The 23760-nt window shown below is 37.0% G+C and overlaps 3 protein-coding genes and 1 long non-coding RNA gene across 26 annotated transcripts; 2 read left to right on the forward strand and 2 right to left on the reverse strand.

Annotated features, from left to right (window-relative positions):
• Positions 1-696: 696 nt before the first annotated feature.
• LOC146945867 (uncharacterized) lies at positions 697-3056 on the forward strand. Its single transcript, XM_085744159.1, has 2 exons — positions 697-1365; positions 2576-3056. The coding sequence occupies exon 1, from the start codon at positions 700-702 to the stop codon at positions 1351-1353; it is 654 nt and encodes a 217-aa protein (XP_085600285.1). The 5' UTR covers positions 697-699; the 3' UTR covers positions 1354-1365; positions 2576-3056.
• A 4852-nt stretch (positions 3057-7908) lies between these two features.
• Positions 7909-13680, reverse strand: LOC146945868 (uncharacterized). Its single transcript, XM_085748108.1, has 2 exons — positions 13389-13680; positions 7909-13292 (listed from the first exon to the last, which is right to left on the reverse strand). Exons 1-2 carry the CDS (start codon positions 13678-13680, stop codon positions 8239-8241), a joined length of 5346 nt encoding a protein of 1781 aa, XP_085604234.1. The 3' UTR covers positions 7909-8238.
• Positions 13681-16049: 2369 nt separating this feature from the next.
• Positions 16050-16664, forward strand: LOC146945869 (uncharacterized). Its single transcript, XM_085748109.1, has 2 exons — positions 16050-16428; positions 16522-16664. The coding sequence occupies exons 1-2, from the start codon at positions 16050-16052 to the stop codon at positions 16662-16664; spliced, it is 522 nt and encodes a 173-aa protein (XP_085604235.1).
• A 1564-nt stretch (positions 16665-18228) lies between these two features.
• On the reverse strand, positions 18229-23505 carry LOC146945870 (uncharacterized). Of its 23 annotated transcripts, none has more exons than XR_015026528.1 (9): positions 23336-23505; positions 22911-23037; positions 22713-22736; positions 22559-22625; positions 22335-22456; positions 21086-21170; positions 20477-20563; positions 20116-20161; positions 18229-18307 (listed from the first exon to the last, which is right to left on the reverse strand). It is a non-coding gene; the product is annotated as an uncharacterized LOC146945870 (long non-coding RNA). The 23 variants fall into 23 exon arrangements; XR_015026527.1 differs by lacking the exon at positions 18229-18307 and adding an exon at positions 18344-18768; XR_015026531.1 differs by lacking the exon at positions 18229-18307 and adding an exon at positions 18344-18768 and having other exon boundaries at positions 20116-20258.
• Between the last annotated feature and the right edge of the window lie 255 nt (positions 23506-23760).

Raw genomic sequence — 23760 nt, forward strand, 5'->3', positions numbered from 1 at the left:
TACAAGAAAGCATTCAAAATTGGAATGAATGCAACTCCATCCGCTAGAATAATATATAAAGATGAAATATATAATTTTCTTTATTCGGCCAACCCATTCTCATATTTGATTTGCTAAAAACATCATTTCAAGCATACATGTGAATTTTGAAAATAGCGAGAAATCATCCATCCGTGATTATCATGAAGAGATTTTTTTTTTTTTGTGTGTGACATACAAAGTAAATTTATGCATATGAAACCATTAGATTTGCAAGATGATTGCTTTAGAATGTCTAACACAACTTTCACTTGAAATAACAAGGATCGTTAAAATCAAGTAATTACACAAGCATCAAAATTTCTTAACCTACCTATGCAGCTATGCAAGTGTCCATATTGTTACTTTAACAGCACAACTTTAAGTTAAAGTATTAAGTAATAATGTATAAATCTAGAGTATTCGACCTCATACTAGTATAGGAGCATTCAGGCCCGGCCCTGAGGGGGTGCAAACAGCTCAACAGAGCTGGGCCTCCCTCAGCCATGGGCCTCAAAAAAAAATTAATACTCAATAGTACTACTGCCCTCCAATTTTTTTTAATACCCCCAGCCATTTTCTGTCCCCTTGTTTTAGCCTTTTAGACCTATTAGAATTAGGTCCTCTTGCTTTTGGTGTTAGGTGGGGGTTCCTCATGTATACGGTAGTCATTTTCACGCTATGGCTCAAAGGGGAGTAACTCCTGACGTTTGGAGCTACAATATCATGATTAATGGATTTTGTAAGATTAAAATGGTAGATGAAGCCATGAAGCTCTTTGAAGAAATGCATTGTAAACAGATTTTTCCAAATGTGGTAACTTACAATTCCCTTGTTGATGGTTTGTGTAAAGCTGGGAGAACCTCGTGTGCTTTGGAGCTTGTCGATGAAATGCATGGTAGAGGTCAACCATCTAATATAATTACTTACAATTCTATATTAGATGCTATATGCAAAAACCATCATGTTGATAAGGCAATTGTGTTATTAACAAAAATTAAAGAGAAGGGTATTCAACCAGATATTTTCACGTATACTGTTCTTATTAATGGATTGTGTAAAGTTGGAAGACTAGACGATGCACAAAAGGTTTTTGAAGATCTTTTGATCAAAGGCTACAATCCAAATATCTATACGTATACTTCTATGATCAATGGATTTTGTAACAAGGGCTTGTTTGATGAAGGATTGGCCATGCTGTCAAAAATGAAAGACAATGGTTGCAATCCTAATGCTATAACTTACGAAATACTTATTCATTCTCTCTTTGAAAAAGATGAAAATGATAAAGCAGAGAAACTTCTTCGTGAAATGATAGCGAGAGGTCTACTTTAATACCGCAACCAGGTAACATATTTTTTCTATTTATATATTTTCATTTTGAATTTATGTTCAATGTTATTCCATCATTTCATATATGTAGATGCTTCATCTTATGGAACAAAAAAGACCGTTGTTTCTTACTTTCTTTTGTTAAGTGTGTTTATCCTTCACAAACATATAGGTTGGTTCTGAGTTCCAACTTGAAGGAAATTGTAGAATATTGTAATTTTTCGTGTCTAGGAGTGTTGTATTGAGTTTGTACTAATTGTACTACATCTCTAGCCAATATCTTAATTCTTTGTATGAAGAAAAATTCATTTCAATACCGATTGCGACAAGGATGAATCAGTTAGTCTTTGGGTAAGTTGGTAACTCATAGACCTATGTATGACAGGCCTTAAATATGGAAAGTCTATTCTAGAAAAGAGAAAATGAGTTGTGAGGTAATGAGTGAAGAAGCGTGACCTGGCAGATGGTGGGAGTGTTGGAGGGAAAAGGCACAGAAAAGTTGGTTACTATTCTTTTGAGTTCCAATCTTAATATAGTTGCATTTTCCATTCCCGCCATTCCCGTTCTCTGTTACTTGTTGATTCATTCCTGGTTTACAGTTTTAGAATTCTAACAAATACAGATGTAAAATACATGTGAATATATATGCAGTTTATTTTGTGTCTTTTCTATATTCTTCATGTTAGGAGATGGGAATTATTTTGCCTAACAATCAATCTGTAGAACATTGTATACTCTATATTAGTTTGTTATATTGATAATACTAGCTAATTCATACTGAAACCCGAACAAAGGATATAATATATTTTAGCAACCTTTTCAATTGCTGGTTGTTCCAAACCACAATTTATATGTACAAATGGAATTATAATTAGTTTTCTTAATCGAGTAATAATATGTAAGTTTTATGTTTTTTAATACATCTATTGAGCTTATTTGTTAATTTAGCGATCTGATGTATCACCCGAAGTCCCTAGATCGACCAAAAACATGTAGCAGCTGGGCTCTTTTCAGGTTTTTTTTCATGCAAAATGAGGACGGCATTTTGCATGTTGGTCTGCCCTGTTTTTCTGCAGAAAACTTCATTCCTTTACAGATGCAATGTTATGAGATAAACTACATATTTTCTTATGATTAGAATACACCCTTCGGAAAGACTTCATTTTGTTATGATTTCTATCAGAGATTAAGTGTTGCTCCTCTCTTTATTTATTTATTTTTTAAGGTGGATGCATGAGAACTCTCAATTATGTATGGAGGTGAAATATTCTATACAAGCATCAACATGGGGCATCTTCCATCCACTTTGTATCGTTGTGATGGAAATGAGTGAGAAATATTTTGTACAGACATCAACATGAGGTTTACAATGAATGTTTTGGAAATACAGTATCAGAGATTGAATAAAGACTAGAGTTTGGAAAGCAATGTCGGAGCTGTCCTATTTATCTTCTTGAAGGTTTCAAATATTTTGGTAAGTGATTAAATTCTGTAGAAGAATCGATTGATCTATTTGAGCCAAAAGAACATAGAAATTGGAATACTGGTTGATTCATAAGAGATTTAAAATCGGTATCAAGAATTGATGTAAAAATGTATCTGATTTCCCTATATCTCTTACATCAACTGAAGTTCATGGACCTGTCTTCAAATGAACATATGTTTTTCTTCTTTATTTGTATATGATTAGACAACAAAATTACACATCTAGTCTTTTCATGCTAAAATGTCGCTCCCAGAGTTGATCATATTAATGCATATCATAGTGGAGTTGTTGCCTATCATTATGTTCAAGACTCTCAGCAAGCATCTTCAACAAGTCTAAATAGGACAAATGCAATCTAATATGTTCTGGAATTTCTTTTGTTAAATTCATGCCTTCATCAATAAAATGGATTGTTTTTGGTTCAGATTAGCTGGTACATTTCTTTTATTTAAAGAAACATATCCTTGGATACCTCCAAAGCAATTTTCAGCTTCTGTGGATCTTTCTGAAGTATATACACAATCTATAATAATAGTTGTCTTAAGAATTCCACATTAGATGAAAGATGGTTTGAAGATATGTTTAAGAGTGGGGGAAAACTTCATCTTACAAGTCAGTTTTGTGGGGTTGGGGTTCAACCACAAATCCTAAGATGGTATCAGAACCTATCGATCGGGTTGATAGCGTATTTCGCAAGTGTACGAAATCGTTCAAGTAGTAAATAAAACGGTAAGACCGAGTGTCGAACTCGAGGATCGCGTTATACAGTTGAATTGTATTTATGACTTAATTGAACAAAAGGTTAAGTGGTTTGTTTTATCGCAATATTGGAAATAACGGAAATTAAAGTGATTAAGATTAGTGAGAGAAAGATGTCAGGGATGAGTTTCGCTAGATGACCATGAAAAGCTAATAACCTAGTTTTAACTATTGAATCGACGCGTATGATTGTTATCGAATCATCTAATTTATTCTTGCCCTAATTCCTTAGTGACAAAAACTTTAAACCTAAAATAAAAACCTAATTCCTTAGTGAATTTGAAGATTAGGGTTAAGCATTACGAACAAGAATTCTTTTGATGATTCCAAGGGTTTGTATCTATTCCTAGATTACAAAGGCAAGGATCTCTTATTTCAAAGCGTTTATCAATTCCACTTCCGTTTCACAAAATAAACCGTAAATCAATTTAAAGGTGATCAATCAATAAAAAGCATTAAGAACGGAAATAAGAGAAACAATCATATGAATTTCAATCAATAATATTAAACTAGGTCATAACAATGATGTTCATCTAGGTCTACTCATCCCCAACAAAGGAGGGTTTAGTTACACATAATTGAGCAATAAACAAAAGAAGAAGAATTACAAGATGAATTCATGAATAAACCTTGTTAAAACTCCTTCAATGGTGTTCCAAGATGCTCCCAATCGCTCTCCTATGTGTTTCCAGCCGTTTTTATCTCCAAAAATCGTATCCCTCAAGTCTGAGATTGAGTTCCTTTAAATAGACACAGTCAAAATCGGTTACCGATGGCATCCAATCGGTAACCGATCCACAATTAAGGCCCAGGAAAATGCGATCCACAATACAGGATCGGTGGCCGATGCTACAGGATCGGTGGCCTAAATATCCAGTGACGAGGGCGTGAAAATCAGCAGCAAAATCGGTTACTGATGCTCAATTTCGGTAACCGATTTCTGACTTCTCTTTAGGCCTTCTCTTTTGCTCTTTTGTGGCTCTTAGCTCCAGAATTACAGTGAAAATGACCCAAAATGTCATCAAAAAAGCCTAGGAAAACTAAGATGACAAGGTGTCATCACAACCCCAAACTTGAACTATTCCTTGTCCTCAAGGAATTTACTTGCAACAGTGACAAATGACAGTGAAATAACAGGTACCTGATGAAATGATAGTGCCCAAAAGTTCAATCTCCCTCTAGCTAAAGATGAGCTAGTTTGACTTGTTCGCATCCACCAATTCACAACTCCACGCAACAATTATGAAATAGGGTTCTACCAGTCGACATGCAGGTCTACATATTACCATATGCTTGAAAAGTTTCTAAACATCAATCAAAGTCAAAGTCATTACACACTTTTGAGGTCTTTAGGGTTGTAACGGGGCTTAGGTAAAAGGTGGGATATATTTGGATAAGTAGGCTACACAAAATTTGAGTTAGGCATTCCTACAAGTGATAAACAAAATTCAATCCCCCAATTCCCCTTTGAAATAACGATTTTAGGTACCTAGAGAACATTTTCAAAATTTGGGACACTTCGAGTTTGAAATTTACTCGGATATAGCAATGTGTGTCCCTTTTTCAATTTCATTCTTCTTTTTTTTTTTTTCATTTCATTTTTTCAAAATTTTTTTTTTTTGATACACCATTTTGTGTGTATTTTTCATTCTTTTTCTTTCTCTCTTGTTCTCTAGTACCCCACCCCAAACTTATTGGGTTGCAAATTCCAAAGGCAACCCCAAACTTATCATTTAGCAACATTCTACATAGCCTAACTCAAAAATAAAATTTCAGGTTAATCATCCTAAAAGGCTCTAGGCTTCATTTGTAGTTTGTCACCGAACAACAAGTTCTAAACCTACCGGCTCAAATTGGCTAAGAAAGGATAAATTTAAATCATTAAAACAGGGTAGGCTTCAAAAAGGCTCACAGGACCAAGCACTTTTGCCTCAGTGTGTAAATGACAAAGACCAATCGACAGTAGAGAAACAATGCAAGTTCTAGAAATGTAGTTGCATGGAAATCTAATCTATCATATAAGTAAATTGAAAAACAAAGTTGGGCAATGAACCTTATGGCTGAGATTTCTGGGAGTTGTGACTACCTAGCAACGCCGTACACTTCGCCTTTTGAAGAAACAAGTCACTCCTCCTGTTTGAACTTTCAGAATATCATTTCATCAAATCACTGTTACTAAACTGGAATAGGTCACCTGAAACAAACAAATTCATTGATAATAAACAAGTTCAAGAACAAGTACAAAAAAAAAAGGAAACTACTCAAGTTCAAATGAAAGTACAACTGAAACAAAGTACTGGATCAAATAACAAAAACAAAAATACTGAAAAACAAGATAAAATGCTTGGGCTAGACAAGGTGCCCAAGTCAATGTGCTCCTCCTGCTCCTGACGACCCTCCTGGTCCAGATGGTGGGAATGGATAGTAATGTGGATGCTCCTCGGTATTAGGCTGCTCAGCCTGAATCCGGTAGTACTCCTCTCTGATGCTAGCCTCTCTGGCGGCTCCCCTCGCCCTCTCCTCAGCAAAGTACCTCTCCATGTCCTCGGGGCTCGCAAATCTCTGATATGCATTAGTCGTGGCATCAGGACCACGACGATATGCATCAGCTGCAATAATAAACTCTTCATGGAATGCTGGTGGTGGTATCCGATCTCGGGAGGAGATATCCATGGCCCAGTTGGCCATAGCATAAGTGTAGTGTGCAAAATGAGGAGGGATGTATCCCTGCTGCTGCTGCATCATAGGTGGCTGCACCTGAGGCATCTGCGGTATCTGGTGTGCCTGATCCTCCTCCATCATCTGAGGCTGACCCTGCTGCGACCCTTGTCGCGCGAGTTCGCGCTCAAACTTCTCTTGCTCTTTCTCATATTTTACCAGTGTCTTGTCTGAAATTGGAAGCTGAGATGTGAGATAGATATCAGTAGGTTCTGAAGGGACCTGTGCCTCGTGGCAGAGAGCGTTAATCAGACAACAATGACCAGCAGTGGACCCAGTGGTGTTGATGAGGTCCTTCAAACTCGCATACATCAACCTGGCAACATCAATGTCATCATCAGAAAGCACAGCCTGCAAAATGTAAAAGCGAGCACGGGTCATCTCAGCCTTAGCGGATGTCCGCTCAATAGTGGTCAGAAGAAAGTTTGACCAAGCCTTGAATATTGGCAATAAATCCACTACATCAATGCGCTGCGGTACTCCGCCCCTTCCTTTCCAACCAGCCCCCTCTCGAACTAGACCAGCAAGTAACCCAGCCCAATAATCAGCATTTCTCTCCCCTCCTCCAGATTCCTTCCTCCGCTCAATAACACCACACTCGTCCGGCCTAGTAAGCCCCAACACCCTAGCAATATCATCAGCACTGTACCCCACCCTCTTGCCTCGAACTTTAGCATGTCTACTCGTTTCTCCCGCAGCAAATGCATTAGACAAAAATTCCAAGGCGATAGTCTTGTTGCTTTCACCGGTCACCATATTCACAATACCGTGCCAACCCTTCTGCTCAATTCTCTCAGCGAAAATAGGATACCTAGTGAGTGACCCAAAATCAAATCCCCGCTCCTTAGTAAACGTGTTCCCCTTAATTTCCTGGTAGCGTTTCTCCGCCGTCTCAGAGACAAACCGTCGGTAAGGTGGTGGGTTATTGGGTTGTGGTTAGGGTGGAGGGTTTGGGGGTGGTGGTTGAGAGGAGGAAGACTCTTTTCCTTTCCTCTTTCGTGTGGGTGGTGGCGGTGGTTGACCTTGGTTTCTAGTTTGGGCCATGGGTGTTGATGAAATTGGGAATGGGTATGTGAATTAAGAAATTTGGGAATAAAGTTAGGGTTTGGTTATGGTGTAGTGTTGGGAAAAATTGAAGGTTTGAATGTTTAAATGTTGGTGTATGATGAATTTGTGGTGAAGATTTATGTTAATGGTGGTTTGGGGAAGGTAATGGGTAGTGGTTATTGGTGTTGTTGATAAGGGTTTATGAATGTGTGAGGTTAGGGAGGAAGAGGTGTGTGGGTTTGGGAAAGGTTTATGGATGTTTAGGATGAAGATTAAATGAATATGTGAGGTTTGGGTTGGATTGAATGGTGGAAAAGAAGAAGAAAGGGAAGATTTTCGGTACCTATGGGGGTTGGGCGGCGCACAAGGGAAGTTTTAAAGGGTTGAAGATGACTGAAATTATGAAGGCTGGGTATTATAACAGCCGAAATCGGCCACCGATGGACAAAGGATCGGCCACCGAAATTTCCAGCGAGTGGGGAAAAAATTTTCGCCAAAATCGGCTATCGATAGTAGAGGATCGGCCACCGATTTTGCCCCCTCTTTTTTTTTTTTTTTTTTTTTGATTTTTGCCAGAAAAAAAAAAAAAAAAAGAAAATCGGTCACCGATTTGTTCAATCAGCTACCGATTTTTCCAGACTTAAAAAAATATTTTTGGTGTCAAAAATTGGTCACCGATTGTGAAAAACGACTACCGATTTTTGTCATTTTCAAAAGGAAATTTCTGAATTTTTTGTGTGGGACTTAAAATCTGAAATGCCCACATTTTTCATAAAATAAATGCAAAGATAACGAAAAAGAAAAATATACCTACGATGGGTTGCCTCCCATCAAGCGCTGGTTTAACGTCCTAAGCTTGACGGTCCACTTTTCTTCCTTCAAGTGGATTGTAACGAAATGGACTCCCTTGAACGCTCCGACTCTCCCCCATAATATGGTTTGAGTCTTTGTCCATTGACCTTAAAGGTCTTGTCAGAATTCAGATGTTGAACCTCAATAGCACCGTACGGATAAACTTTCGCCACTTTGAATGGCCCGGACCACCTTGACTTCAGCTTTCCAGGGAACAGCCTCAACCTGGAATTAAAAAGTAAAACAAGTTGCCCTTCTCTAAACTCCCTAATTTGAATCTTTTTGTCATGCCATTTCTTTGTCTTTTCTTTATAAATTTTGGCATTCTCGTAGGCATAGTTCCGGAACTCATCCAACTCATGGAGTTGAAGAATTCTAGACTCACCTGCTTTAAAAAGATCAAAATTAAGGAGCTTAGTTGCCCACAAAGCCTTGTGTTCGAGCTCTAAGGGCAAATGACAAGATTTTCCATAAACAATTTGAAAAGGGGACATACCTATAGGTGTTTTGAAGGCAGTCCTATATGCCCATAAGGCATCATCAAGCTTAAGAGACCAATCCTTTCGGGACGAGTTCACAGTTTTTTCTAAAATTTGCTTGATTTGCCTATTGGACACTTCTACTTGTCCACTAGTTTGAGGGTGGTAGGGTGTGGCAATCCGATGATGCACATTGTACTTTTTCAACAACGCCTCCATCTTTCGATTGAGGAAGTGGGTGCCTTCATCACTAATTAAGGCTCTAGGAACCCCAAAGCGTGAAAAAATGTTTTTCTTGAGGAAGGCCACCACTACTTGAGCATCATTGGTTTGCGTGGCAATTGCTTCCACCCACTTATAAACGTAGTCCACTGCCACCAAAATGTACATCTTTGAGTATGAGGACGGGAATGGTCCCATGAAGTCAATTCCCCACACATCAAAGATTTCCACTTCTAACACAGGATTTTGTGGCATCTCGTTTCTTTTTGAAATATTTCCTGTGCGTTGGCAGCGGTCACATTTCTGAACATAGGTGAAAGCATCTTTAAAAAGAGTAGGCCAAAACAGGCCTGACTGAAGGACCTTTGCAGCAGTCCTATCCCCACTAAAGTGTCCCCCATAGCTGGAGTCATGGCAGTGCCACAACACCTTTTCTTGTTCATCTTCGGGGACACATCTTCTTAACAAACCATCAACCCCCCTTTTGTACAAAAATGGTTCATCCCACACATATGACTTGCAGTCATGTAGGAATTTCTTACGTTGTTGGGAGTTAAAGTCAAGAGGAATAATCTTACCCACCATGTAGTTCGCATAGTCCGCAAACCACGGCACCATCGTAAAAGCTAAGATGTGCTCGTCAGCAAAGAGGTCCTTGATAGGCCTCTCCTCCTCTGTTTCATCCATCTTCTCCAGGCGAGAAAGATGGTCAGCCACCGTGTTCTCCGATCCTTTCTTATCACGGATCTCTAAATCAAATTCCTGCAACAACAATATCCACCTAAGAAGCCTTGGCTTAGATTCCTGCTTAGAAAACAAATACCTTAGTGCAGCATGGTCAGTGTAAACAATGACCTTAGACCCTAACAGGTAAGATCTAAATTTATCAAAAGCATAAACAACAGCCAAAAGTTCTTTTTCAGTGGTAGCATAGTTAAGTTGTGCTGGATTCAAAACATGGCTGGCATAATAGATAACATGCAACAACTTATCTTTTCTTTGACCAAGTACTGCCCCAATAGCTATGTCACTTGCATCACACATAATTTCAAAAGGTAGTGACCAATCAGGTGCAATGACAATAGGGGCAGTGATCAATTTTTGTTTCAAAGTATTAAAAGCATTCAGACATTCATCATTGAATTGGAAAGGAATGTCTTTGACAAGCAGGTTAGTAAGGGGTTTTGCTATTTTTGAAAAATCTTTGATAAACCTCCTATAAAAACCTGCATGGCCTAAAAAGCTTCGAATGCCTTTCTCGTTAGTGGGAGGAGGAAGTTTTTCAATTACTTCAATTTTTGCTTGGTCAACCTCTATCCCCTTGTGGGAGATTCGGTGACCCAAAACAATTCCCTCTCTCACCATGAAATGGCATTTTTCCCAGTTTAGGACTAAATTAGCCTTTTGACATCTTTCCAATACAAGAGATAAATTATGCAAACAATGATCAAAAGAAGAGCCAAAGACAGAAAAATCATCCATAAAAACTTCAATATGTTTTTCAAGCATATCGGAGAATATGGACATGACACACCTTTGAAATGTGGCAGGGGCATTGCATAGCCCAAATGGCATCCTCCTGTAAGCAAATATCCCATAAGGACATGTGAAAGCAGTTTTTTCTTGATCTTCAGGTGCCACCGCAATTTGATTATAACCAGAGTACCCGTCCAAGAAACAGTAGTACTCATGACCCGCTAACCTCTCAAGCATTTGATCAATGAAAGGCAGTGGGAAGTGATCCTTCCTGGTTGCAGTGTTCAGCCTTCGGTAGTCAATACAAACTCTCCACCCGGTGACTGTACGTGTTGGGATCAGCTCATTCTTCTCATTTGTAACCACGGTAGTCCCACCCTTTTTAGGAACAACTTGGACGGGACTCACCCACGAACTGTCAGAAATGGGATAAATGATACCAGCTTCAAGTAACTTCACCACCTCCTTTCTAATCACCTCTTTCATGGCTGGATTTAGCCTTCGTTGTGGCTGCACCACCGGCTTGAAGTTATCCTCCATCAATATTTTATGCATGCAGAAAGTAGGACTTATGCCTTTCAAATCCTCAATAGACCAACCCAAAGCACCCTTGTACATTCTAAGCACCCTTAACAATTTTTCTTCTTCAAGTTTGCTCAAGTTAGAACTAATGATGGCTGGGTACTTCTCTTTCTCACCAAGGAACACATACTTCAAGTGAGAAGGTAATTGTTTGAGTTCAGCTACCGGTGCTTCTTTTGATTTCTCCACAACTTCGTCTTGAGGATGAAGTTCCTCCCACCTAGTAGGGGTGCGACGGTTGTGGGATGGAGAGGCCTCCAACATAGCTAAGACTTCACCTTCTTTAGGATCCTCACTTTCTTGTGCAATTTTCGGTGGCATACTTAAGACTCTTTCAAGTGGTAGTGCTGGTATCTCTTTTTGCAGTTTTTCTTTCACAAAGGATTTGATCATGTCGACCCTATAGCATTTTTCTTTCTCTTCGGGGTGCTTCATAGCTTTAAGAACATTCAACTTCACCACCTCATCAAAGAATTTCAAAGTTAAAGTGCCATCTTCCATGTCAATTAAACACCTTCCGGTTTGCAAGAACGGTCTTCCTAGAATCAAAGGAATATCATCATCTTCTTCCATCTCAAGAACAACAAAATCTACCGGGAAGATGAATTTATCAACTTTCACAAGAACATCTTCAACTATGCCATAGGGAAATTTGTAAGACTTATCTGCAAACTGTAGAGTCATCCTTGTGTCTCTTACCCTTCCGATGCCTAACTTCTTATAAATAGACAAAGGCATCAAACTCACACTAGCTCCAAGATCAATCAGCGCCTTCTTAAAAGTTCTATCCCCAATCGTACAAGGAATAGTGACACTCCCGGGGTCTTTTAGTTTCCTTGGAATTTTTCTTTGCAAGACCGCACTACATTGCTCGGTGAGCATCACATCTTCATCATCAATCGTTCTCTTCCTTGAAAGGATGTCCTTCATGAATTTTGCATATGAAGGCATTTGTTGGAGGGCTTCAGCAAATGGGATGTTGATTTGTAACTTCTTGAACATCTCGATGAATTTTGCAAAGCACTTCTCATCTTTTTCTCTCTTCAGCCTTTGAGGATAAGGCAGCTTGATTTGTGGCTTTGGAGGCTCATCTTTCTTCTTTTCTGGCTCTTCGACAACATGAGTGTTAACGGCATCATGCACTTCAACCTCCACTTCAATTAATTCAGGAGATGAGTCACCTTCATCATGTTTAGCTGGAGATGATAGTGATTCATCCCTCTTCATGCTTCTTGTAGTGACCATGTTCACATTTTCATGATCCCTTGGATTGATGACAGTGTTGCTTGGAAGGGTTCCTGGTGCTCGTTGTGTGAGTTGTTGAGCCATTTGACCAACTTGAGTTTCAAGATTTTTGATTGAAGCCCTTGTATTCTTTTGAGCCTCTCTGGTTTCTTGAGCTAAGGCATTCATGTTGGATGCCATTGCTTCTATAGCTAACTCCCAATCAGCCTTCTTTGGAGCTTGATTTGATGGACCTCCTTGATAACCCCCTTGTTGTTGATTTTGAGAACCACCTTGCTGATTTTTCCACGAGAAATTTGGATGGTTCCTCCAGCCTGGATTATATGTATTTGCAAAAGGGTTATTTCGAACCTGGTTCCCTTGACTGCTGAGGTAGTTCACCATCTCCACTTGGGTCGCATCCATGGGCACATCACAATGCATAGTGAAATGAGGACCAGCGCACCAATCACATTTGACAGTGTTCATTTGATTCACCGGAGCAACTTGGGGTTGAGTTAAGTTAAGTGCTGCCATTTTCTTTGACACTTCAGCAGCTACTGCATCTTGAATCTGCTTACCAGTTAGTATGCTTTGAGCATTTTTGAGCTCAAGTTGATTCAGATCTATGAGTCCTCCCCTTGTACCACCGGTTCTATCATTCATCTCCATTTGTTCATTAAGTGCAACAGCTTCAATGATTTTGATTATTTGAGAGGCGGTCTTGAAATTGATGGAACCACCGGAAGCTGTGTCGAGAACTTGTCTAGTAGCCAGACGTAGACCATTACAAAACATCTGCATTTGAACCGTAGTATCAAAGTTGTGCTCGGGACATGCTGAGATTAACTTCTTGTACCTTTTATAAGCTTCTCCCAAGGACTCTCCCTCTTTCTGTTGGAAGCTGGAAATGTCTTGTCGCCTCCTCACAAATAGAGCTGTAGGAAAGAATTGCTCCAAGAACTTATCTTCCATCTCATTCCAAGTTGTTATGCTACCAGCCGGTAAGGAATCAAACCACTCATATGCATCATCAGTTAAAGTGAACGGGAACAGTCTCAATCTTTTTGCTTCCTCAGAGTGCCCTTGTACCTTAGCTGTCTCACAAAGTATCAAGAAACTCTTCAAGTGCTTGTTGGCATCCTCATTGTACTTTCCCGCATACTGATTCTCCTTCAACTCCCGCTACAGACCGGGATTGATTTCAAACTTGTTTACCGTCACAGGCTGATTAGTGATGGTCAGCCTGTTTCGGTTTCTGTCACGGGCCCCATAGTCTCCTAGAAGTCTTTCTTCAGGTGGTGGCGGTGGTGGCGGTTGTCCCTCCGCCATCTCTTCGTCTAACTGCTCGTCCGTGTCAACCTCTACTCCGCTGGTCCCTTCCTTTTCTCGAAGTTTTCGGAGTTTTGCTTCTTTCCGGATTGCTCGGCAGTACTTTTCAACTTCTGGAATAAAGGTAAGTTCAGCTGAGGGTTGGCCTCGCATACAAGGTTAGACAATGAGTGAGTACTAATTTTAAAAACAAAAATAAAAACAATAATTTTGTTGCAGAGCAAAAAATTTCAATTAAGAAAATAAAATTCAACAGTGATTTGGCAATCCCCGGCAACGGCGCCAAAAACTTGATAGCGTATTTCGCAAGTGTACGAAATCGTTCAAGTAGTAAATAAAACGGTAAGACCGAGTGTCAAACTCGAGGATCGCGTTATACAGTTGAATTGTATTTATGACTTAATTGAACAAAAGGTTAAGTGGTTTGTTTTATCGCAATATTGGAAATAACGGAAATTAAAGTGATTAAGATTAGTGAGAGAAAGATGTCAGGGATGAGTTTCGCTAGATGACCATGAAAAGCTAATAACCTAGTTTTAACTATTGAATCGACGCGTATGATTGTTATCGAATCATCTAATTTATTCTTGCCCTAATTCCTTAGTGACAAAAACTTTAAACCTAAAATAAAAACCTAATTCCTTAGTGAATTTGAAGATTAGGGTTAAGCATTACGAACAAGAATTCTTTTGATGATTCCAAGGGTTTGTATCTATTCCTAGATTACAAAGGCAAGGATCTCTTATTTCAAAGCGTTTATCAATTCCACTTCCGTTTCACAAAATAAACCGTAAATCAATTTAAAGGTGATCAATCAATAAAAAGCATTAAGAACGGAAATAAGAGAAACAATCATATGAATTTCAATCAATAATATTAAACTAGGTCATAACAATGATGTTCATCTAGGTCTACTCATCCCCAACAAAGGAGGGTTTAGTTACACATAATTGAGCAATAAACAAAAGAAGAAGAATTACAAGATGAATTCATGAATAAACCTTGTTAAAACTCCTTCAATGGTGTTCCAAGATGCTCCCAATCGCTCTCCTATGTGTTTCCAGCCGTTTTTATCTCCAAAAATCGTATCCCTCAAGTCTGAGATTGAGTTCCTTTAAATAGACACAGTCAAAATCGGTTACCGATGGCATCCAATCGGTAACCGATCCACAATTAAGGCCCAGGAAAATGCGATCCACAATACAGGATCGGTGGCCGAAATATCCAGTGACGAGGGCGTGAAAATCAGCAGCAAAATCGGTTACTGATGCTCAATTTCGGTAACCGATTTCTGACTTCTCTTTAGGCCTTCTCTTTTGCTCTTTTGTGGCTCTTAGCTCCAGAATTACAGTGAAAATGACCCAAAATGTCATCAAAAAAACCTAGGAAAACTAAGATGACAAGGTGTCATCACGGGTCACCCTCCATTTATATGCAGACACCAAACCCATTAGTGCAGGACGGGAGGGGGTGTAATGCGAAAAACCTAAGTTCCACATATAAAAGATACGACTATTGATAAGAAAGACATCCCTCACCTTGCAAGTCAGTTTTGTGGGGACAAATTCTAAGATGATATCAGAGTCTCCTCAAAGATCCATTGGGCTACATGTTATGCTATTAGGTTTCCGCTATCAAGCCACCCAACATTTATATCCACGCACCAAGACCAATAAAGTTTAGGCGTGAAGGGATGTGTTAAAGAATCTCACATTGGTTGAGAGATGATCTGGACAAGTATTTCTATGTGGGGGTAATCTTCACCTCACAAACTGGTTTTACAGGGTTGTGTTAGGTCCAATCGTGATTTCTAAGAGTTGTCGAATCAATGATTAGTCTTGTTGTCGACTTAAGCTAGTGAACAAATAATAAGGTCCTTTGATCGGTGTATGGTTATCATATAACAACGCTTTTACAATTCCTTTATGCAACATAATGAATATGACATAGTACAATCTGAAACCATTGGCTAAACTAGTGATACAGGACTGCAGGTCCACAACAATGTTACTATAAAATAACTTATAAAAGGGTTGAGTAACATTTTGGACCAACTTGAAACTTTTAAAACATAAGGGACCAATGTGAAACTTTTAAAACATAAGGGACCAACTTGAAACCAAAAATAAACATGAAAGACCAAACTTACAATTAAACCTAAAATTTATAAAGCTTATGTAACTGCCAGATGATGTGAATTCAACTTGTGGCTTTAGGAGTTCTCGTAGCTTCTGGTGATGAATTTGTGGTCATTATGTATAAGCTAACAAGTAACTTAAGATTTTATCATTAAAAATTACTAGTAAACTAAAAAAGCTTTTGATCGGTTCCATGTTGAAGGAGAGTGACATAGAATTTGGAATGTGAATTCCCCTCACTAAGCACGTAATTTGTTATGGAGGATTTGCAAAGGGTGTGTTCCGACGCGTCTCCAACTACAATCACGGCATGTACAATGTGAGGTGATATGTCCCTGGTGTGATACGGATGTTGAGGATGATTGGCATGCTTTTGTGGGTTGTATGGTGGCGCGTGAGAGTTGGTATTGGGCAGACCTTTCGACTGTGCTGCAATCGCGAGTTGGAACTGTGAGCAGTTTCGCAGATTTTGTTTTTGATATATGTCGTTCCGAAAGCCGAGACATTGCTGGTCGGGTGGCTTCACTTCTTTGGCAAATTTGGGCTGCACGTAATGATGTCATTTGGAATGCCGCTCATCATACTTCAACAAGCATTGGGAGGACGGCACTAGATGCATGGCAGCAATGGCAAGAGGTTCATAAACATCCCCCACAACCGGTTGTGCAACCCGGGCAGAATAGAGTGCAAGGTAACAGTTCAGTTTGGGAGAAACCACGCGAGACATGGTTGAAGTGCAATGTGGATGCCGCGTTCCATGACCGTAACCATATTACATCTTTTGCGTGTTGTGTTAGAGACTCCCGCGGGCAATTTATTCGGGCTCAAACGAAATGGCAGCGGGCAAATATGACAGTTTTGGAGGGGGAGGCAGTAGCATTACTTGAGGCTCTTCACTTTGCTGATGCGAACAGATGGGACCGGGTTGTCTTCGAGTCCGACTCATCTACTCTAGTGCAAGCTCTATCGTCTTCGTGCCAGGGTGATTCGGAATTCTAAGCTATTGTTTCTAGTATTATTTATCAGTTATCTTTACATTCCAACTTCGAGGTGAAGTTTGTTAGGAGACAAGCGAACATGGTTGCTCATAGTTTAGCTAGGGCGGCCTGTTCTTGGGCTAGTCACCGTATTTTTGATTCTTATCCTTCTTGTATTGAACATTGGATGATTAATGATAATAGTTAACTTTGTTTCGGTAAAAAAAACTAAAAAAGCTTCGTTTTAATCATACAAATTATTTATGACTGGCCATGTTTCTACTCTTTCTAGTATCAAGACATGGACATTAGATTTACTGGACAGCATGGGACAAGATCCATAGAAGCCTACACCTATAGTCCATCCATCTTTCAAATATATATATATATATATATATATATATATATATATATATATATATATATATAGGGGGCATATCACATGAGAATGGGTAACTTATGTGAGAATGATGAGAATAAATTGCAGCCATCGGATTAAAAGCAATGGATGAGATGAAAACACCACTTAAGTGACTCATGTGCCAATCATGTAACCATTCTCTCCCTCTTTTCCATCATTCACGCGTCCCTAATTTTTCTTGTCCCTCTCTTCAGGGTTTGCGGTTCCAAATTCCATCTAATTTCGGCCCCGTTTGGATTGGCTTATTTTGAGTTTATGTGGGCTTATCTACTCCCATAAGCCTTTTTAAAGGTGTTTGGGTAAATAAATAAAAATAGCTTATCGTAGTTTCATAAGCTGCTTATGCCATATTTTAATAAGCCTAAATTTTCAGCTTATCCTCCGGCTTAACAAGGAGCTTATGAATTTATGTAACCTCCTTCGATTCTCTCTGGAACCACTTTTTCAAAACATATATTTTAATTATAATGTTATTATCTTTGGCGGTGCATGAGTAACAAAATTGCTATATACTTATCTTATTAAAGTAACACGCGTAACTTTTGGTCCAAAAAAAAAAAAGTAACACACGTAACTAAGGTTTTTTTTTTTTTACGGAAGATTTTTATTAGTTTTTTGTTACGTAACAAAATGAAACTGAATAAAAAAAACAAACTTAACTTATCTTTTTTGGTAACAAACTATATTTTAATATCTATATATTTTTTTAAGGACGAATATTGATTATACTATATATATATAATTAATATATTATATTAATTATATTATTCCCTCAAAAATAAATTAATATATTATAATATTGTTTTCTACAACTTGATTAATTTTATCAAATTTTTTTTTATAATTGTGGTTCGATTCTTTAATTTTTTTGTTAAATTAAAAATATTTAAAATTTCAATAATTGTTTATGTAATGTCACATCCAAACACTTCAATTTATGTAAGTACTTTTTAGTGTACATATCCAAACGTAAATAGCTTATTGAGTATAAGAGCTTATGATGTAAGCTCTAGTGCCATAAGCTCTAATGCTATAAGCATCAATATAAGCTGTTTATCCAAACGGGGCCTTCTTCTATCTTTGAATTATTTCAATTTTTTTCTTCCCAATTTCAATTTTGAGGGTTCTATCCTGCGTTTTCTAAGTGTTGATGGTTTGGTATTTGTGATGTTATATACTAGTGTCGTGCCCGTGCGATGCACGGGTGGAAAACAGTTGACATTCGACTACACGTCGTCGACAATCTACACGACAATTTGTATAAAAATAAATATTACGTGTGTTACAACCGATGACATGACACATATCAAATGATGTGCACACCACACGAACACAAAAGCTAAGAACACTAAAACTTTAAAATCATCTACAAAATATGCTTGCATCGATTCTCCATTTCATACGTATAAACCAACAAAAAAAATTCTTCTACGACATGTTCATTTTTATTAGTTAAATAATATGTATAAACCAACATTTACGCAATACATTTGTCCTTAGAAATGGATGACACACCAATTTAATTTGTTTTTTTTTTCTTCTTTTATATTGGGACATTGCACTGTCCAGTTTGATCTAAAATGACAATCGATCCACGAAAACAAAGCTAAATTCCGAATTTCAATTAAATATAATTGAAAGCTTGCTATTCAATGCTTTTGTTGGTGAAGCAAATAGACTATCATGAACGGCTTGCTGAACATTTCTACAGAGTCAAGAAAGAATGATACATCAAAGCATGTATATATCATTTACAAAGTATTATAACTCATTAGTGCCTATCCGCTTACATTTTTGCAAAAAGCACGTGCATTAATCAAACAATCCATGAGTATATGAAAGAATCAATACTGGATATACTATAACTTTTCATTTTCAAACATAACCTATATAAATATAATTATGAAATGGGGTTAAGCTAAGCTATAAAAAGAGTTTTCCATTACATTTTACCAAAGAGTCATCATCCATCAAATGATGTCAATTCTGGAGTAGAATGTACAGAGCAAAAGTAATGTCATGAATTAGGTGTATATCATATATGCTCAATAACTGCATATAGATAATGTATGAGAAGTAGGTGTTACATAAAAAATGAGTCAAAATCCAAATCTGTAGAGAAACTAACATGACTGTAAATTTATTTGACAGTATATCCACCTCTTGTAAACCTTTTAAAATTAAATGTTGTAGCTGAAGTTGCTTTATCAAGCATAAGGTGCTTCTCCATAGACGTTTCTTGATTGCAGCTAGGCAGGTCATTGAGTTTGTCCGCGACTCTATCCCTCTTATTTTGTATTTTCATCATCAATACTTCTTCGTTCCTTTGTCTTCAATAACACTCGACTGACCTAACAAAGTTACTGAAATATTTCATGAAGTTAGTGTTTAATAGATCCAAACAGATCAAAGAATCATTATTCTTGACTCTTGACTCAAGGATCATCACAAATTTAGGAATATAAAGAGGACTCATGCACCCAAATGAGACAACCCAAATTATATATCAATCATGTAATGAAAGAAAAGAATACTCAAGGAGTCCAAGTCAACCAATTTAATTTCAAACTCACACACTTTTCCACTTCTCAAACTCTATTTACATTCAACACAAAATTTCATAACGAAATTTACATTACTACACGTAAATGTCTCATCAATCTTTAAACTTGTGTCAATTTAACCTCATCTTCTATATTAGTTAGTTTCTTCTTCTCTTTAAAACCCTCTTTAAAAATAAATGAAGCTTTAAACTAAGTAAGACTTTACACGGTTAAAAGAGTTCAGTTTTCGAAGTTGTAAAACGGCATGGAGATTTAAACTAACTAATACAGCTTCATAGATTCAAAAAGGTCAGATATGTAAGTTCAAAAACTTCTTTAAAATCCTATTGAAAAAGTAACCTGCTTTTAACAAAGTAATACTTTAAGGTAACCTGCTTTTAAGATTATAAAGCTTTATAACTCAAAAAAGGTCAGATTTTAAAGTTCTAAAAGCTAAAAAAAAATTCCCTAGAATGAAAGATATAAGATGAAGAAATGAGTTGGTATACCTTTGTACTTTCACTGAAAGTCCTAAGCTGGGAAACAAACACCAACCTGGAAAACAAACACCGCATGATATATGAAAATGATGATGGTGCTCAAAATACATTATAATTTGCAGAGTGTAGTTGACCATTGCTTGTAAACGAAGCTGCAATTATAGAAGCTATCTATTTTAATTACAAACCAATTCACAATCACAAAAATGCAAAAAGCAATGAAATAAAACAAAATAACCAAAAGCATAATATTGTCCCATAGATGTCATGCATTTTCAACTAAACATGTTTCTCATTATTGAACATCAATTGTGGCTATACTCATGAGAATGTAGTATGAATGCAGTTGTTTGTTTCTCATTGCCTATACCTTTGTTCAGGACAACAATCATGAAAGTGACTGATTATTAAGCAAAACAAATCTTGTGTGGACAAATAGGCTCGACATGAAACTCCTCTGCAACAAAAAAAAAGGCCAAATAGAAATAACATGCGAGATGAATGGTACCCAACAAAACCCAAAAAAATAAATATAAAGAAAAAATCAAGTCATAACAAAAGAAGGTAGAATATTTGGTAAAAATTGTTTTCCTTTTCAAAAAACTTTTCTGAATCTACTTCAACCAAAAAAAACTCAACTGAATCTACACACAGGAAATGGCTTCATAGTAAAAAGAATAGACAACGACAACAACCTCAACAATTAATACTACCAGAATAATCCCATCTCCCTTTAGTTGTACACAATCACTTCCCGTTCCAAATTACACTGCATTTCAATCAACCACCCAACCACAGTCATATTCATAACTCTCATTCCTCCTAAATTCCTTCAACCAATCCATTAACAGTCTTGGATGTCTCAACTCCATCAAAGCCCACCCAGAAATATAGCACACACGTCACAACAATTGATATACAATGACATCTACATCAGAAAATTTCCAAAGTTATATAGATATACAATAAAAAAACATACCCATTCTTCAATTGAAGAGCCTCTGGAATGTCAGGATTGATCAAGAGCCTAGTTATATTCATCACATTCTGCACAAATGCCTTATCTGCAACTCAGACAATAACAAACGCACAACAAAAGTAATATCAGCGAGGTTTTGATACATGAGCAGATCCATCCCATATGCAAATATTTATAGTAATTAACAACAATAACAAATGCCTTATCTGCAACTCAGACAATAACAAACAACACAATCAAATTGATATCATTCTGACAAAATGCAACAGCAGAAGTACAACAGATTTTCACAGAAAAAAGGCAATTGAATCTGACAAAACCAAGCTAAACAATTGAGTGAAAACCGAACTCACTAAATTGGTGTTTCAATAGTAAACAATTTTGCTATTCTCTTTTGAAAGAGTTATTGAAATTCAAAATATGAAAATCAACATTATTTTATCACTTATCTACACTAACAAATATGAAATTCAAAACATGTCTTGCCAAAATGAAGTCTCTCAACACAAACGGGCAGAGAACAAAAGCTGTGAATTCCCTTTGATTTTTACTAATCCCAACCTTGATTTCTATCTCATGTTATTCAAACTCATTATCTAGAAGGTAGAAAATGAAAATAAAGATATAATAAGTCTCCATGAAATTCAATGCTAGTTATAAATTATAAATAAATAGATAAATCAAATAAGCTGAAGTCATCACTTTACATAAATCACTTTAAAGTGTTTATCAAATAAGCTAGTTATAATACTTCATCACACTTGTTTGCAAAGCTCTTGAGTTTGGTTGTTTGCTTCAAAACAAAGGGATCAATAAATTTTAATGCTAAAAAGTATATGCGGTACTAACTCAAGGAGAAGTGTAAAAGACCTCTGAAATTCATAATTGGAATTTTATTTTTGTTTGTATGAGGAAATAGACATGTCATTTTATACATGCAAAAAAATGGTGAGAAGCTTTTCATACTAAAAAGAAGAAGAAAAAAGGAAGACAGGTGAACTTAAGCCTGTTCCTCTATTAAGATCAACAATTGTAAAAGTCATATTTCATATTTCTTGTGTCATTTACATATTTGATTGTGTCAAACAAAATTGGTGTTAAGTAAAAAGTCAAAGTTCTACTAACTTAAATAAACAATGAAACATTGAGACAACTTTTTAATTTCAAAGCCTTTAAAAAAAAAACTTTTTAACTTCAAAACAATGGCTTAAACAAATAATAAGAGGTTCTATGGCATAACAACTCAAACCTGCCTTCTCGAATTGCATAAATTATTCTCCATTTTTCATTTGTAGCTATAAATTCATAAGTTGACAAAACCACACCTAAATAAAAATTCTTCAACTTGAATGCTTTTAGGAACTGCTCCACCTGTCATATGTAAAGTTTGAGGAGCTTAAAAATACTAACCAAATAAAAACAAAGGATTCAGCAATGCAAATGATAGTCCATTGTAAGAAGATCAGCACTTACATGATAATCTAGAGAAATGAAAAATCTGCAAAAGTTATTTGTGCAGATTCAACATTAGTTTCTTATCCTGAGACAATTTCACAAACATGTTATGAGCATAAAATCAAATACAAAAAATGATAATGACTTGAACAAACCCAATCCCTAAACCCACCTTCTCTGTCGGCAAGAAACTTACCTGCAATACAGTAGCTCCATTAGTATACAATACTGTATTTAGATTACTTTCCACATTTAGGTCCTAATTCTTCTAAAAAAAAACATACAGCAATTGTTTCCTAGTTGTGGCACCCTATAACAATAACAGAGGATATAATTCACAATTACATAATTCAAAGAGGAAAATCACTACCTAGTATGAATAACAAAATGAAAGTAATTACTTCTCATCAATCAGCAAAACTTGAACAGATTAAGGTCAGGGTCGTATCCTAAGGACCCTGACCTTAAAACGCCACCCCTCCCTTCAGGTGCAACAACTGCCAATGAATGAAAACAGTTATCCATCTCAAATCCGATAACAAAAACCAGAAAATCAGAACCAGATGAAGCAGAAAAAGAAAGGGGACCGAGAAAACTGAACAAAACAACCAGAACACACAACTATTTATACACTACAAAGAGGGCAATAGGGAGATTTCAACAAAGAGACACCCATGAGACAAAAGGAATCTGTACTTTCACAACAAAACAAAATAGAAGATTATGATGTGGGAGTATCTTACCAAAAAGACAAAAAATTCCCCTAAAAGACAAAAAACAGTTTGAGTAACAAACCTGAATCAACTCAAAAACTGTCTCCGCCAAGCTTCCGCGAAAAGGGGAAATCCACGTGATAAAAAAATTGGCCGGATTTAAAAAACTAAACCCATCGGAATGGAGATGAACAGGTGAAACCAGGCAATTTTGGCTAAAATCTTTTGTAAGAGTTATTGATATATATATATATATATATATATATATATATATATATATATGAATGCTAATGCAATCAAACTTCCAAAATATCCCAGAGAAGTAAATTCATTTTGTAACAGTATTAAGCCTCCTTATGTGATATGCCCCCTATATTCATTTTGTAACAGTATTAAAAATTGAGAGACACCCGATCTTTGCTTTTCCTCATGATGAATCAAAGCCATCGTTGACGTCGAAACAACTATTAACAAGCACCATGTGGTGATAACCATAAAATTCAGTCC

This window comes from Medicago sativa, chromosome 2, assembly GCF_051527215.1.
Source record: "Medicago sativa cultivar Bolivia chromosome 2, Bolivia_mono, whole genome shotgun sequence".
Classification (NCBI taxonomy): domain Eukaryota; kingdom Viridiplantae; phylum Streptophyta; class Magnoliopsida; order Fabales; family Fabaceae; genus Medicago; species Medicago sativa.